General features: G+C 45.5%; 2 protein-coding genes and 1 long non-coding RNA gene across 6 annotated transcripts; 1 reads left to right on the top strand and 2 right to left on the bottom strand.

Moving 5' to 3' along the window:
* Nucleotides 1-275: 275 nt before the first annotated feature.
* LOC103638754 (protein STRUBBELIG-RECEPTOR FAMILY 8) lies at nt 276-6,170 on the bottom strand. Of its 2 annotated transcripts, XM_008661579.4 has the most exons (15): nt 5,618-6,170; nt 5,391-5,523; nt 4,518-4,589; nt 4,363-4,428; nt 4,216-4,287; nt 4,053-4,124; nt 3,170-3,241; nt 3,019-3,084; nt 2,760-2,825; nt 2,367-2,647; nt 1,952-2,232; nt 1,531-1,823; nt 1,151-1,432; nt 868-1,024; nt 276-760 (listed from the first exon to the last, which is right to left on the bottom strand). In XM_008661579.4, exons 1-15 carry the CDS (start codon nt 5,706-5,708, stop codon nt 590-592), a joined length of 2,175 nt encoding a protein of 724 aa, XP_008659801.1. In that variant the 5' UTR covers nt 5,709-6,170; the 3' UTR covers nt 276-589. The 2 variants fall into 2 exon arrangements, with proteins under 2 accessions (XP_008659801.1, XP_008659800.1); XM_008661578.4 differs by lacking the exons at nt 5,391-5,523; nt 5,618-6,170 and adding an exon at nt 4,881-5,010.
* On the top strand, nt 5,036-6,370 carry LOC103638755 (uncharacterized). Of its 2 annotated transcripts, none has more exons than XR_559010.4 (2): nt 5,036-5,544; nt 5,888-6,370. It is a non-coding gene; the product is annotated as an uncharacterized lncRNA (long non-coding RNA). The 2 variants fall into 2 exon arrangements; XR_004852714.1 differs by having other exon boundaries at nt 5,376-5,694; nt 5,888-6,368.
* A 3,171-nt stretch (nt 6,371-9,541) lies between these two features.
* LOC100272579 (uncharacterized) lies at nt 9,542-14,275 on the bottom strand. 2 transcript variants are annotated; one of them, XM_008660012.4, is made up of 5 exons: nt 13,619-14,275; nt 11,509-11,579; nt 11,306-11,430; nt 10,267-10,362; nt 9,542-10,194 (listed from the first exon to the last, which is right to left on the bottom strand). In XM_008660012.4, exons 1-5 carry the CDS (start codon nt 14,176-14,178, stop codon nt 9,823-9,825), a joined length of 1,224 nt encoding a protein of 407 aa, XP_008658234.1. In that variant the 5' UTR covers nt 14,179-14,275; the 3' UTR covers nt 9,542-9,822. The 2 variants fall into 2 exon arrangements, with proteins under 2 accessions (XP_008658234.1, NP_001315124.1); NM_001328195.1 differs by having other exon boundaries at nt 9,583-10,194; nt 11,306-11,579; nt 13,619-14,256.
* Between the last annotated feature and the right edge of the window lie 652 nt (nt 14,276-14,927).

Genomic DNA, 14,927 nt, shown 5'->3' with positions numbered 1-14,927 from the left:
GGCAGCCAGCAGAGATGGTGACGACGCCACGCCAGCCAAGCGTCTTCCAAATCCGTCGGCATCGACGGATCCCGCATGATACTACCCCACGTTCAACACCTGCCTCCCTCCCTCCCTCCCTCCATGTGTTCCGTAATCCGTTCCGTTCCATGCGATAAGCCACAAGGCGCCCGCTGAATTGCCGCATCGCAAACCGGAGAAAACTGCCTTGCCTCTCGCCGCAAAGCAAGGCTGCAGAGGTCACCGTCTGCGGCTGGCGTGTATGGTCGAAGAACTGAACACACCAACAAAAGAAGACACGTTTTTTTTTCTCCTATCCTATATATCTACCACTGGCAAGAGCGCACACTATACATGACACTCGCAGCTCACGAAGAAACGTCCCAGTACGCTGCAAACCCTATACATATATGTCGTTTACGGGTGACTTTTTAACAAAACGTGAAGGATCCATCCATATCCAACTGCTTTTCTTTTCTTTTGCTCGCTCTTTTGTTTATGAATATATATAAACTGTGCAGCGCTTTGTGTAGGAGTAGGAGTGTACGCCAGCTTTGGTCTCGTCGCGGCCTCTAGCTAGCTAGCTAGCTCAGGCGACGACGACGTCGCCGCCTACCGTGCCGCCGCCGTCGCGCTCGGGAACCCTGTACGAGTAGCCCAGCTGGTCGTCCGATTGTCGCCTCACGATGCTCGCCCGCTGCATCAGGCGCACCAGCTGCTGCACGACTTCGGACATCGGCGGCCGGAACTCCGGCTCCGACTGCAAAAAAGAAGGCCATCTTAGTCCACCTCTGAAAGAACAAGGCTCTTTGCAAAAAAGAAGAGAGTTCGGAGGAGTTTATGCTGCATATGCAGCACCAACAGTACCTGGACGCAGATGGCGATTATGTCGGCGAAACGGGAGAGGGACTTGGCAGGGTACAGCCCATCCAGTGCAGGATCGACCATCTTGGCGAGCAGATCGATGTCGTGGAGCTGCGGGGTCGCCCATCTCACAAGAGACTGTTCCGACCTCTCCCTGGAGCTGGTAAATAAATAAAGTAAAACACACGCGCACGCGTACAGCTAGCTAGTTATTCAGAATTGTCAGCTTCATTCATCTACCAGCTCCAGCAGCTGCATGCAGTACAGTACTCGCTAGATTTGTTACCTGTCTAGCGGCTTGCGGCCGGTCAACAGCTCCAGCATCACTACCCCGAAACTGTACACGTCACTCTTGGCAGTGTACGTCCCTGACATGGCGAACTCAGGGGCGCTGTATCCGAAGGAGCCAACCACTCCAGCGAAAGCCTCCCTCTCAGTCTCAGGGTTCGGCGACAGAGCAGCGAGCCCACAGTCGGACAGACGCGGGCTGTACTCGTCGTCGAGCAGGATGTTTGATGACTTGAAGGCCCTGTGCACCACCGGGGGCAGGCACACCTCATGCAGGTACCTAGAGAGAGAGAGAGAGAATCAGACCAGATGCATGGCCTGCTGGGTTCGTTCTGCTAGCTTCTTCAAGAGCGAGCATGCATGGCGCGACGTACGTACTCTAGAGCGCGCGCGGTGCCTAGCGCTATCCTCGCGCGGGTGTTCCATGCGAGCCTAGTAGTCTTGCCCGGCATCGTCATCCCGTCGTCGTCAGAGAAGTGCAGCATGTCATGCAGCGTTCCGTTCCCGACGTACTCGTACGCAAGGAGCCTCTGCCCGTGCTCCACGCAGTAGCCTGCAAGGGGCACGATGTTTGGATGCCTGAGCCGGGACACGTTCGACACAACCGCGAGAAAGTTGTCTTCTTCGTACAGAGACAGCGAAGCGCTGTCTATCTTCTTCACAGCAAGTACCTGCCATCATAGAACCGATTCAGTTTCAGAATCATAACAAAACAAAACAAATTAATAGTTGGTTAGCATAAGCAATGCTATAGGTCAACATTCTTTTTATACATTAGTTTTCCTATCCTATCATTTACCTTCCCGTTAGGAAAAACAGCCTTGTAAACACGCCCAAGCGAGCCCTCGCCTAGGAGAGAGTCTTGGCAGAAGCTGTTCGTAGCGACTTGGAGAGCAGCAACTGTGTAGGAACTCACTGTCGTCACAGTAACCTGCTGCTTTGGCCTTTTGGCGGTACAACCGTTTGGACCATGCGCTCTGTCGTCCGGAGTCATCTTTCCAGCAGGCTGGATCAGTTGGAGGTCTGAAGTTGCCACAGCAGCGTTGTCATGGCTACTGTCCATGACTTCCCTGCTAGACGCTGCAGCAACAGAACACATGTACAATTAAGGAATGTAACAATATGAATGCATGGTCCAACAGCAACGCCATGCATGATTCTTATCTGATGAAATTATGAGTCACTAGTCACTACTAGATGCGAACCCGCAATACCTTTCGCTTCACTGCTCCCATCATCGGGTTTTTTCCGTGCGTTGTGGAGGCACAACACCAGCGCGAAAAGAACGCACGAGGCAGCAGCTATTGAGCCAACAGCTATCCCTACAAGAGGTCCCGTTTGCATCTTCTTGTCGTCCGGGTCAATGGGAGTCTCCGGGACAGTTGGAGCGCTGGTTGGTCCCCGACGATCGTCTGGCCGGCCACGTGGATTCGGAGGTGGCGTCAGAGCTTGTGGCGGGGAGGCAGGCATATTGACAAATGAGTTTCCTGCAACTCTGTGGTTGCAAATTTGCAATTGCACCACCAATAACACATCATCAGCATGTATATATGTACGTACATGTGGTTAAAACAGGAGATTGAAAAGCAAAGCGTACTTGCGCATACATTAGGTTTGGGATCGAGCTGAACTCTTGGGGTATCATGCCGCTGAAATTGTTGCTTGCAATATCTCTGTTCGAATGTCGATCGTAATACATAACAGGCTATCAGATGAGTTTTTTTTTCTTCATGAAAGGAAAAAAAATAGCAGTCATATATATATATATATATATATATATATATATATATATATATATATATATATATATATATATATATATATATATATATATATATATATATATATATGTGGGAAGCTACTTACAGTGTCGCAAGGCTTATGTTGCTGATGACATCAACTGTGCCCGACAGCTGATTGTTTTGCATATAACTGCACATAACAGGCACAAGAAGGAAACTATCAGAGCCACGAGAAAGAAATACAGATATATAGGGAGCATCTGAATAATACTTACAGGCTAGAAAGTTTTGACAGGGAGCCCATTGAGAAAGGAAGATTCCCCGTGAGGTTGTTGAAAGATATGTCTCTGCAAGGATTGTAGTTATCAGACGATGAATTCATAGGGTATAAGAGCAGTTAATCTTATATTGTACTAACGCTATCATCATCCTCACTAGGACAGATCAAGTGATTTTGAATGCATTTCTTTTAAAAGGTAAAGAATCAGATTGTATTTGAAGGCTCTTTGTATTATAAATGAATTTCCCTTCCGGTCAAAATAAGTCACCCTAGGATCCATGACTCAAACAATTTTAATTTGAAACAATAATGTGTATATATGATCGTTAGATTGGCCACATGAAAACGGTATCAGTAGAGATTTTCTTGAAAAAAAAAAACTCTTTTTATTAGATTCTACAGATACCTCCTATGATTGGAAATGAAGTCCATCTAGCTTTGTACTAAGTCAAATTAGTTTAACTTTGACCATTAATTAGTTAAAACACAAGATTTTCATTACTAGATTTGGTTGTGTGCAAACCACTTGCAGAGGCTGGAATAAAAATTCATTTTTTTCTAAAAAAAGGTGTATCTGCAGAGAAAACTAATTTTATAGTAAAACAAATTTTAATCTCAGATAAGATATTGGTAGTCAGAGAGTTAACTTTTTTTTGACTTAGGACAGACGTAGAGGGGTAACATTTGTGACCAAAAGAAGCATGTTAAATTTTTATTTGATGGCAATGTTATATTTTGAATATTGCATCGGTACTTACACTTATTTTCTAATGCATAAAACATTCAATACTGAAATAGTTTGTGCAGGATCAAAAATTTCAACCACACAATACTCAAGTCGAGCTTGCGTACGAAAACAGCGGTTCAGTAGGCCTTACAGTTCTGAGAGTGAACTGAGGCTTCCAAACAGTTCTCCGATTTCCTGAAACAACGAGTTGTGGCTGAGGTTGCTGCAGGCAGTGGTTCATTGGAGTTAGATTGTGCTAACCAAAGAGACCATCACAAAGCAAATCTCATCTTCTGCAATGGATAGTAACTTACAGGTACTCAAGCGAGACCAGGTTGGATATAGAGTACGGAAGATTACCAGAGAAGTTGTTTTTCGCCAGGTTCCTGCGTTCGCTTTGATTCAAATCTCAAGAATCAAATAGCATGAACAAAACATGTACAGGTTTGGGGGCGCATTACAGATAGGTAAGGTTTGATGGCAGCTGGTAAGGAATTGAATCGTGCAAGTAGTTGTTGCTCAAGTCCCTGCAAGTTTAGAGCCGCGAGGATATGAATGATGAAAAGGACACCCATAACTGAAGAGCTATATAATAGTCTCAAGCGTTAGCTCATACATCGTTTTCAGAGCCTGCAGGCTTGACAACTGATAGCCAAGAGTGCCGTTCAGCTCCATACCAGAAAGCTTGCTGCAAGGCGTGGAGAGAGACAGAACAGAATACTCCAGTTAACAGGTGAATTCAAATAGCCGTGACTGTAAACAGAAAAAAAAAACAAAATGAATATGACAAGGTCCACACGCGTTTTGAAGGAAACATTTCTACTCTGCAAAACTTTATTTGCATACTAAAGAAGATTTGAATAGCTTTATTTGCAGCACATATCTCCAGTCCAGATACTGTCAAGGGGAACTTTGGTTGAAAAAAATAACGCTACGAATTTCAGCTACAAAATTACGCTGAGCTGCATTTAGTACCTACCGGAGCTGAAGAACACAATGCGTGGCCATCGCTCTCATCATAGCACGCATGAAAAAGCAGTGCGTTGTGAGTATCATATATTATCTCCAGGACCAGCTGTACAGTGTTGTGATCGTTATTATAAATAGCCGTTTGGCCCATAACAGCATTGGCGGCCCAATTTTTTTTGGTGGAAAAGCGTGGCGGCAGCAGCAGTGGATGGATGTACTTGAGTTTGAGTACTTGTAAATGCTAGGCACCACTAACAAACTTTTCAGCAAGCAAGCAAGCAAGCAGCACGAGAAAAAGGTTCAGATAAATCCAAAGTGACCGAAGTGGGTGGGCGAAAAAGATAGAGAGCAAGCACCGGCACCGACGTCCTTATAGTCATACTAGAATAGAATGGTAGAATCACAGCTGGATCATGTGGTGGAATATCCTGTCGTTTTCATGGCTACGTACGTAGAAAGTCTAGTAGATTTGGTGTGTGTGTGTGTGAGAGAGAAAGAGAGTCTCGTCACTTGACTATACATTGAGGTGACGGCGGAGCCCGAGCAGGAGACGCCCGTCCACGCGGCGCCGCAGGGGTCGCCGCCGCTGGCGGACCAGCCGGCGAGGCGCGCCGGGCTGTTCCAGGAGCTGTAGAGGTTCCCCAGGGCGGCAACTGCGAGAACCAGAGCACCCGGTCAGTCATACCTTAGCTGCAAGAATACATTTGGGGAAGGCGGGCGGGCGCGGTCCGCTGAAACTGCATTTACCGTCGCCGGCGTCGGTGTCGGCTTCCGCCACCGCCGCAAGCGCGACGAGCTGGAGGAGGCCGGCGGCCAGTGTCGCGGTTCTTGGCTTCATGCTTCCCTTCTCTCTCTCTCTCTCTCTCTCTCTCTCTCTCTCTCTCTCTCTCTCTCTCTCTCTCTCTCTCTCTCTCTCTCTCTCTCTCTCTCTCTCTCTCTCTCTCTCTCTCTCTGTGTGTGTGTGTGTGTGTGTGTGTGTGTGTGTGAGTGTGTCTGAATAATCTCTTCCGGCTGCAGTGCTCCTCTACACGGCCATAGAGATGATCACCGTGGGCGGCAGCACCTCCCCCTCACCCTGCTCCTCCGCAGCTCTATCTATCATCCATCAGCGACAGCCGAGGGAATGGGATGCAGTGTGGTGTCGGCAAAGCTCACTCTCTCTGTCTGCTGTGCTGCTGCCAGCTGGGACTGGGAGGGAGGAGGGAACAGAAGAGAGAATGAACAGGTAGAGCGGAGAGGACGACGGTCGGCGTGACCAAATTTGGAGTGCGGCAGGGGTCTCGCATCGCACTCGAACACCACCGATGCTGGACCGGCACGGGTCTGGTCTGGTCTGGCATGTTCCATACCGTGTTTGTGTCTAGGCCATATATTCGGTGTACACTGTCAGCATGGGTATGAGTGACACCACCTAGAACTGGATTCATAAATGCGGTTCGATACTTTTTTTCTATCGTTGGATTCTCTCTACTCATATAGTGGCGCGATCCTTTTATCAGATTAATAGTGCCCTCTATTATGCCGTGTTAAATCGTGCTAGGATCAGATGAGAGCCGAACCGTCCGTTCCATTTGGGACATGTACAATTGTATAAGAGGACGACGATTGCGAGCTCTAAACAACTCAAAAAAAAAAGCGGACGCTCGGAATGACGGTTGCCTGCCGGATTGATTGAATGATTATTCGTTGGGTGCAGCATCAGAAAAAAAACCATTAGTCAAGCATGCTAGGTCCGCACTATGCTCCATCATCCCCTCGGCCCTCAAAAAGGTTGTTTCATTGTTGTGTGTGTGTGTGTGTGTGTGTGTGGGGGGGGGGGGGGGGGGGGGGGGGGGGGTGCAAAAGCCAAACCGACAGCGGTTAGCTGAAACGAACGAGCGAACCAACACAGTTAATGTTTGGCCAAGCAGTATTGCAAAACGAACACAGTACTGTGTATGAGATGAAGCTGAGTTTAACTTCTGCATTTCACCCCACACCTCTCTGGATTCTGGAACATCTTGATACTGTACTTGGCTATTTCTTCCTATTGTCAGTTCTCGCCCTCTGTCATGCTAGACATGGCATGTGCATGCGCCGACGCACCAAATCTGACAATAGCGCTCCCTAATCACTTCACCACTTAGGTCTTGTTCGGTTAGAGGTAGATTAGAGGTGATTAAATTCTTTTATATACAAATTTGTATATTTCCTCTAATCCATTTCAAACCGTTAGAAAGATGTTTGGTTTATAGAGACTATTTTATAGTCTAATTTATTCTATTTTAATCTCTAAATTACTAAACCTAAAATTCTAACTAAAATGAAGTAAAATGGAGGGATTAAAAATTAGTTCTTAGAAACTAATTACCTCTTATAATAATAATAATGAGGAGGGTAATGGATCGCCCGTGACTTGCGGTGTCCTGCCCGCCCGTGACAGGTAGGGCCTACTAATGGCCAGTGACGAGCTTTCCAACGACAAGCAGGCTGCCAAAGACACTCACTCGAGAAAGGAAAGGATGCCGCGCCAAGCAAAGGCGAGTCCCGCGCGCACAGTGTGTGTGCGCGTGTAATGAACCACGCAGATCCAGACGGGCGCGCGCGCGGCCGCCCGGCCACGGCATGTGCCGCTTCCTGGCGCTCCGGATTGGGGTGCGCTAGCAGCCAGTCTTTACAGCTGAATTCGTTTTGTCGGCGCTCGGCTCCGCTCGGCGGTCTCCCAGCTCTCGTCTCGTGCAGAGATGGCCCGAAACCTGGTGGGTTTTTGTTCTATTAGGGCTAGTTTGACAACCTCAATTTCCTAAGAGATTTCAATTTTTCCATGGGAAAATGAACTAATTTCCCTTAGGAAAATAGAAATCCCTTGAGAAATTAGGATTCCCAAACTAGCCCTTAGGGTATAGATTTGGATCAATTTCTTTACTCATAGGTTTGTTAATGGGTTCAAATGTAAACCCAACGGGTACGTGGACATGTGTCTGTTCTTCCACTACACATGCCCACAAACCCGTGGGTTTTTAAAACTCGCCTTAAAATCAACATTCCTTATAAATATGTCTCATAATATTATTAATTAAATATGTTCTAATTGAAATAAACTTCATGTAACAAATTTTAAGCTAAAATTAGTTATCACGTATTCCTTTTATACTAGTTTATTAATGTATTGATTGTGAGTTATTTTTTATGTTGATGTTAGTGGGTATAAGAAACCCGTTGGGTACCCGAAACCTGTATGGGTATGAGTTTGAGCAAAATTTTATACTCGTCATGGGTATGAGTTTTTTAGCGGGTGTATTTTTTCTTCGCGGGTATGAGTTTGAGTAAGTAATACCCAGCGGGTTTTTATCCATTGCCATCTCTAGTCTCGTGGCATTTAGCACGTACGGAAAGGGTGCTCGGCGGCCAACGCATCATCAAGGCTCTTGCTAGCCGCGATCCAGGATTCCGGACGGGATGAGACGCCATGATGGCTGTGGCCTGCCCGACCAGTGACCACATAGTTCACACTCCGCTGCACGAATCATTGGGTCCTCTGCAGCGGAGCCGACGGGGCTCACCTACTTGATGGGCGATGATCGGAGGCACTAATCGCCGTGATCACACCACCCCTAGACGAAGCGCACTATCGTTGTTGATGCTTGAAAAGCCACGTCTCAACTACCACGGAGGACAGTTGGTCATCATAAGCCGGATTAGGCTTAACCAAACTAACCATATCCTTAATCGGATCCGGATCCACGCTAACCTCGGTTGGAGCCCCGTCACACGACGCTATATAAAAGATTAAGTGGTCACAAGAAAAACCAATATAATTACCTCGTCCTAGACCCTAATCCACAGACATGACCCGTCATCTAGGCGTCAGAGTGTCCAGAAGAGCGACACCCAACAACGGTGGCTTGGACCTGCTGTTCATCTGCAGGAGCAATGGAGGTGATGCCAACGGCTACGTCCACGCTCCACCACCACCTCGCCAGCACAACAACAAATGTATGTTGTATGTTATCTTATTCCTCTCAGATCTACTCATAACTGAGGATTTTTCGGTTACGGATTTTGGTATTATAGGGGCTTATGGATCGATCCTAGACACCACAGAATCTAGAAATAGAGGATGTGTTGCGAACTCTAGAAATAGATTATTTTTTATAGATAACCCGTCGTCACAGTTAGAGCAGATGTTAGTAATTATACTGCCTCCGTCCTAAAATATTATTCGTTTTAGCTCTTAGTTTTTGTGTCTATATTTAACTAGATGATAAATGTCATTTGAAAAGAGAATACTTCCACCGTACCACTTCACCGTATATATGTTTTCATGATTAAAACAAAGCAAAAAAAACTTGTTCATTCAACTTTTTATTATTCCATCTACATTCCACACTTTAACGGAATGGGCGGTCACCAGATAGCAACGCACAACTGGAATGGGAGCGCAAGTAATGGTCAAACAAAAGTAGAACATGAATGGTATCTTTAGCATTGAAAAAAGACTAGCGATCGACGAGACCCGTTCATTATGCAGCACCAAGAAAGAACGCCAACGTAACTTGTGAACATGCGTAACCTGGACAAGGACTCGCCTTACAGATTGCAATCGTCCGGACATCGCTAAACCGCAATAAGGACCATCTGGTGCAACTAACTTTGTCCACAGGTGCCGACATTCTACCAACCAGGGAATGAGACAAGAACAAGAGGGCACTTTAACCGACCAAACGCTGAAGGAGACAAGCAAAAGTAGTACTGTATGCAACAAGTAGTACTATATATGCTATAGATGAATAAGATGTAGGACACCCAGACCTCACTGTTTTACACTCGCAATACCAGAAGTAGCTACTGGATGAAGATAAAAGGTTAAAAGCCAGGTTTGAGAAACAAAATGAAGGAAGATCAAGGAAGGTGGTAGCTTCAGATGCCTAGCGTGTTCGATGGAATAGGGTTGCGGCACCTGTTCTGCCAAGCTAGACTGACTGAATGATTACCGAGTTGGCCACGCCGGCTTCCTCGATGGTCTTGGCCGTGTCTTCAAGCGGCTTTGGGGGGAACCCGGCCTGCAGCGTGTAATCACTGGCTCCTGGCCTTGTCGCGTCGATAAATGCCCGCACGTCACTAATCCTGTGGCTTGTGTTGAAACGGGCAACCAAGCGACTGCCGTCTGCGAACCTGATTTGGAGGGAGGTTGATGGCAAAGAATCGTCCACTGTGATTGTCCGAGAAGCAGTTGCACTACTGGAAGCAGCAGCAGCAGCAGCAGCATTGGAAGTATTATTATCAGAAGGTTCCATGAGGTTTCTTCGTTCCCCTTCAAAAGGAGCAGCACGCTTGACTGGCTCCTGTTATCGTTAACTAAGGTCAGATACTTGAACAATTGAAGCAATCAAACATTTCAGGCTTATGATACTTACAGTAAATTCTTCTTCCGTCCGGACAAGATTCACATTCACTATAGATTTCTCATCAGCCGGCACAAGCTCAGTTGGGCAGTCAGAATCCTTGATGCTCTAGTAAAAAGAAATATGAAGGGGAAAAGAAACTAACATGCAGTGCCACAAACTAAACAAGAAAAAGCTAAGAATAACAACAGACTGAATGGGATAATAAAAGACAGTAAACGACAATGTACCAAAAAATATCTTATTAATGTTGAAACATACACTATCCGCCTTCCATCTACAGTTTACCTTCTGTCTACAATTTAAGGCTTTTGTGCCTAGTCCAGAGCCAAGAGGCCCTGAGTTTGCAACACTACTTAAGAAGTTTTAAGGAAAAAAAATACCATGGCCCTCCTTCCACTCCACTTTGAGTACCTGGTGGAACCTTCATATATGAGGTAAGTGCTTAATAAGTATATAGAACTCGATACGATTAAACATTTGCTTAAATCTTGATCCCTTGACCTATGCTCGAATTGGTTGATTCACAAAACTTGATTAATTTAGGCCAAAGTGTTATTTCGAATTTTGAGTTAGATTGAGTTAACAGAAACAATCTGCCCCCTTGTAGGAAATTTGAAGCTACTGGCTATTAAAAACTTCCCTCTCACACCTACCAAACAGGTCCTGCACCATTCATATATAATTATTAGGGGACCAGTCTAAAAACAGAACCGTTGTCAACCATTATGATGAAAACCAGCAGAGAAGTAATAATACTTATTCCAAGTGAAACAAAATACTGTTCCATATGACCCCTTGATTCTTCTCACTCGTTACTCCGAAATCTATTTTTCAATATAAAGTCTGACACACATTGCACAGTACCAGGATACATGCCAACAGGACAAAAACATTAACTACATCCTGGATTGAAAATAAGGGTGAACAGGCTATATATATATATATATGTTTGAAGAAAAAGTGGGTGGTGCCTAACATAAAATTAGGCATAGTAAAATCAGAAATGTGATAACTAATAAGCACAGTAGCACAGAACAGAGTTCTTTACCTTTAAAAAGGGTGCATTTGCTGGATCATCAAAACTTCTAAGTGGACCATCGTTTACTGTGAAGCCATTCCTCCAGAAGTGGATGTTATGGGTAATTTCTTCTGGTGGCTGTGATGCATTACGCTCTACAGTTTCACCTGTCAGAAGTCTACCAGTCCCAGTAAAGTTCCTCGAACTAGATCGCGGACGAGCCTCAAACGGACCTTGCTTAGCCCCCTTCTTTTTAGCTTGCTTGAAGATCTCATCTGTGTTGTTTTTACGTCTTGATCGATCTCTAACAACCATTCCACCGAAGACAAAAGAAAAAGATTAAAAATAAAACATTGGAGATGAAGATCCTTCAAAACAGTTGAACAAAAGCAAAACAAAAACACAACAGTATCAGGGGGGCTTGACAAATTGTTACTATATTACAACAGGCCTAGGACTATTCCAACTTCCACCTGTTCAGCTGTGCCCCCGACATGCAATTTTTAGCAGGTTAATTGCAGAATGCTGAATTCCATGACTCAAATAGATCCCCAAAAAATGGCTGATTGCAGAGCAACCAAGAACCCATCAGCATTTTAAAATTCAAATGTGGTTCTTTTGCTTTAGTATGATAATGAAGAAAAGATCCAAACTAAGGACTAAGGAGTTAAATCTAAACAAGTACAACCAAAAAGATATCAACTAGCTCTGAACCTGATAAGCCACCCACAACACAAAGTAGATTGCCAACCAAGAAGCTAACAGTTAGCAGAGGTCACCAATTCAACCTGCTTTTATCAGTAACAAGTTATCATCCTAAAATTTTCCAAGGGTTTGACTTGGGCCATGGCTTTAATCTGTTAACAAAAGTCATGTGAAAGGCCCACTTATGGGCTACATGGCATCCTCTTGGTTGAGAGCTAATTTCTGCCAAGCCCTAGCCCACCTAAACACTTGCCAAGCTGCAGGTGGTGCCCTGCCACTCGCCTACCACCTAACTCTTTTACTACAATGAAGGCCTGCATTTCAAAGATCCAAATAATGTTCTCGTTCTTGACAACTTAGTACCTAAACTACAAGGATTTCATGAACATATCATACTAGGGACATCTCTGCAGTTTCTTCCCTGTGCTGTGCCACAGTTGTTTTTAAGCTTCTTTAAAAAGCAGCATGTGGGAAGGTCCAAAAGTAAGTTCAGACAATTATATTAGGCTATCCTCACCAGAGGACCCATCCCACCGTCTATATTTTGAACTCCACTCTGTTTACAGTGCCAAAAAAGTATTTTGCACACCCATTTTAGGCCTATTGATGAGGACAGCAATAGGGTAACTTCTATCATAAAATTGTTGGTCCTCACTGGGGTTAACTTGGGTAATCTTATACACATTAATATCTTAGTTTGCAACCTAGATTAAAAGGAACACAGGCCTTAAATATCTAAAAGATGCTGCACTGAACAAGATTACCATAATCCACCCTAATGCCAAACATAGGTTAGATGTCAAGAGTCAGGACAAGAAAATGTCTATTTAGGCTGGCTCCAACAAGACCCTCTAAAGGGTCCTGTACCCTAAATTTAGAGGACGAGGACGTCCTCTACTCCCTCCAGCAACGTCCTCTAAACGGTCCTCTAAATTTAGAGAACGCTGCTGGATCCTCTATATGTAGAGTTTCTCTAAACGGTTCTCTATCTATTTGAATACTTTAAACAACCGGTTTAATAAAACTAAAATATGTACAATACATTTGAGAGTATGACAAATACGTATGTACAAAAATTAAAAAATTAAAAATGTGTTTAATATAGGTATTTACATATAGAGGACGTGATTTAGAGGACGTTGTTGGAGAGAAAGTAGATATAGGAGATGGAATCTTTTAGAGAAGACTGTAAAGGACGGATATAGAGGATGTATATAGAGGACGTTGCTGGAGACAGTCTTAAGGTGAACTGAGTTGGCCTTGAGCTCAGCTGGTCGCACCCTTGCTAGAGTTTGTCGGACAGTCAGCTGGGGTTCAGTTCAAACCCTGGTCTCCTTTGCTTCCAAGCGAAGCAGGGTGCTAATCTAGCCTCTGCCATTCACTTGAATGATTTCGATTGAGCATAATGACTAGCAGCTTATCATAACAACATAAAATCCTAGCCTATAGAAGGTCATTGCACCATTATCTTGAGTGCGGCAATATGGTCTGCATTGTTTATTTGCGACTAATGGTTGGTATTATTAATGCTGAGGAACTAATCAAGAAATCTAGAGGAACTAGAGACCAAAACGCCTCTATTGAGCAGATTATGAGCCAAATTTAAATGCAGCGAAATGGGATTAATTAGGGACACACCTCGTCTCGTACTCGGGCGGTGGTGTCCATTCATCATCGTCTTCGGAGTTCTCGTCGGAACCCGCGGTTCCCTTGCCACTATCGAGATCGGCGAGCGTCCTCACATTCCCCCGCGCCTTGGCACTGCTACCGCTCCCACCCCGCGCGTCGTGGGTTCTCTTCAGCCTCTTGAAAGGCCTCCTCCTCTCCTCTTCCTCCGCGGCCTCAGCCGCGAGCGCAGCGTCCTCATCATCGCTGCCGTCGCCATCGACGTAGTCCTCATCATCCTCGTCGTCGTCGCCGCCACCGCCACCGCCGACCACGCAATCCTCATCCTCGGTATCCTCCCCGCCTCCGGCTGGTGCAGCTGGTGGTGGGGGCACTGGATCGGCCGCGACGGCGTCGGCTTCACCGTCCACGGAGTCGTAGTAGGAGCGAACGGCGGATTCGAGGGCCCAGTTGTGGCTCTCGAGATAGAAGGCCGCCTCCTGGGGGGTCGCGGAGGTCACGCCGCAGAAGGACTCCACCAGCGATTGCGCGGCCGCTGCCGTCGGCGCGCGGCCTGCGTCCCCGGCGGCCATCTCGTCTGCGGCGGCCGCGTATCGAGATGGTCTGCCGGCTGGGGCCGGGGTTGGGGGCTGCCTTGGCCGTCTGGTTTTCCCTTTTCCTTTTCATTGGTGCCCTTTTATTTTGACCTCCGTCCGGGCCGTGGGGATTAGGCCGTGGCTTGCGGAAGGGCTGGTTGTGCACAATATCCAAATGCAGGGTTTCGGGCGAAATGGTTGGCCTCCAAAGGTTGAGAGTTTTTGATAACCTGAGCTGGATCTGTTGGGTTACGGCCCATGACTTTGAAACACGGAAGAGTACAGCCCATGACACCAAGGGTGTTTGATTGCTTTAGTCATCCTCCTAAATTCTATGGATTAGTCACTAGAATTTTAATTGAAACTATCATTTAATTATATTGTTTGGTAGTTTTGGAACTAAAAATAACTATTAAAATTTAGGAGGTGGTAATCAAATAACTCTTTACTGCTCTTGCAGTTTTTTTTTGGCTGCCCGTATGGTACATGCAGTGGCCAAACTATCGAGATGTACTAGAGCGACGTTTGATTATATGGGCCATTGCATGGTTGCTCTTAGGAGGGATACGATCAGATGGGACAGATATTATTCATTCTATATTTATTTTTCATATTTTTTTCGAATTTGAATCATATATGTATATTGTCAAGTTGTGTCAGATAAGATTTAATTGAATATCGACATCTTAAATATTCAACTTTAAAAATACGGATACGGATAAAGATCAAATGCGGATCGAATACCG

Source organism: Zea mays, chromosome 9, assembly GCF_902167145.1.
Source record: "Zea mays cultivar B73 chromosome 9, Zm-B73-REFERENCE-NAM-5.0, whole genome shotgun sequence".
In the NCBI taxonomy this organism is placed as follows: Eukaryota; Viridiplantae; Streptophyta; class Magnoliopsida; order Poales; family Poaceae; genus Zea; species Zea mays.
This window is presented reverse-complemented; position numbering and strand designations above follow the sequence as displayed.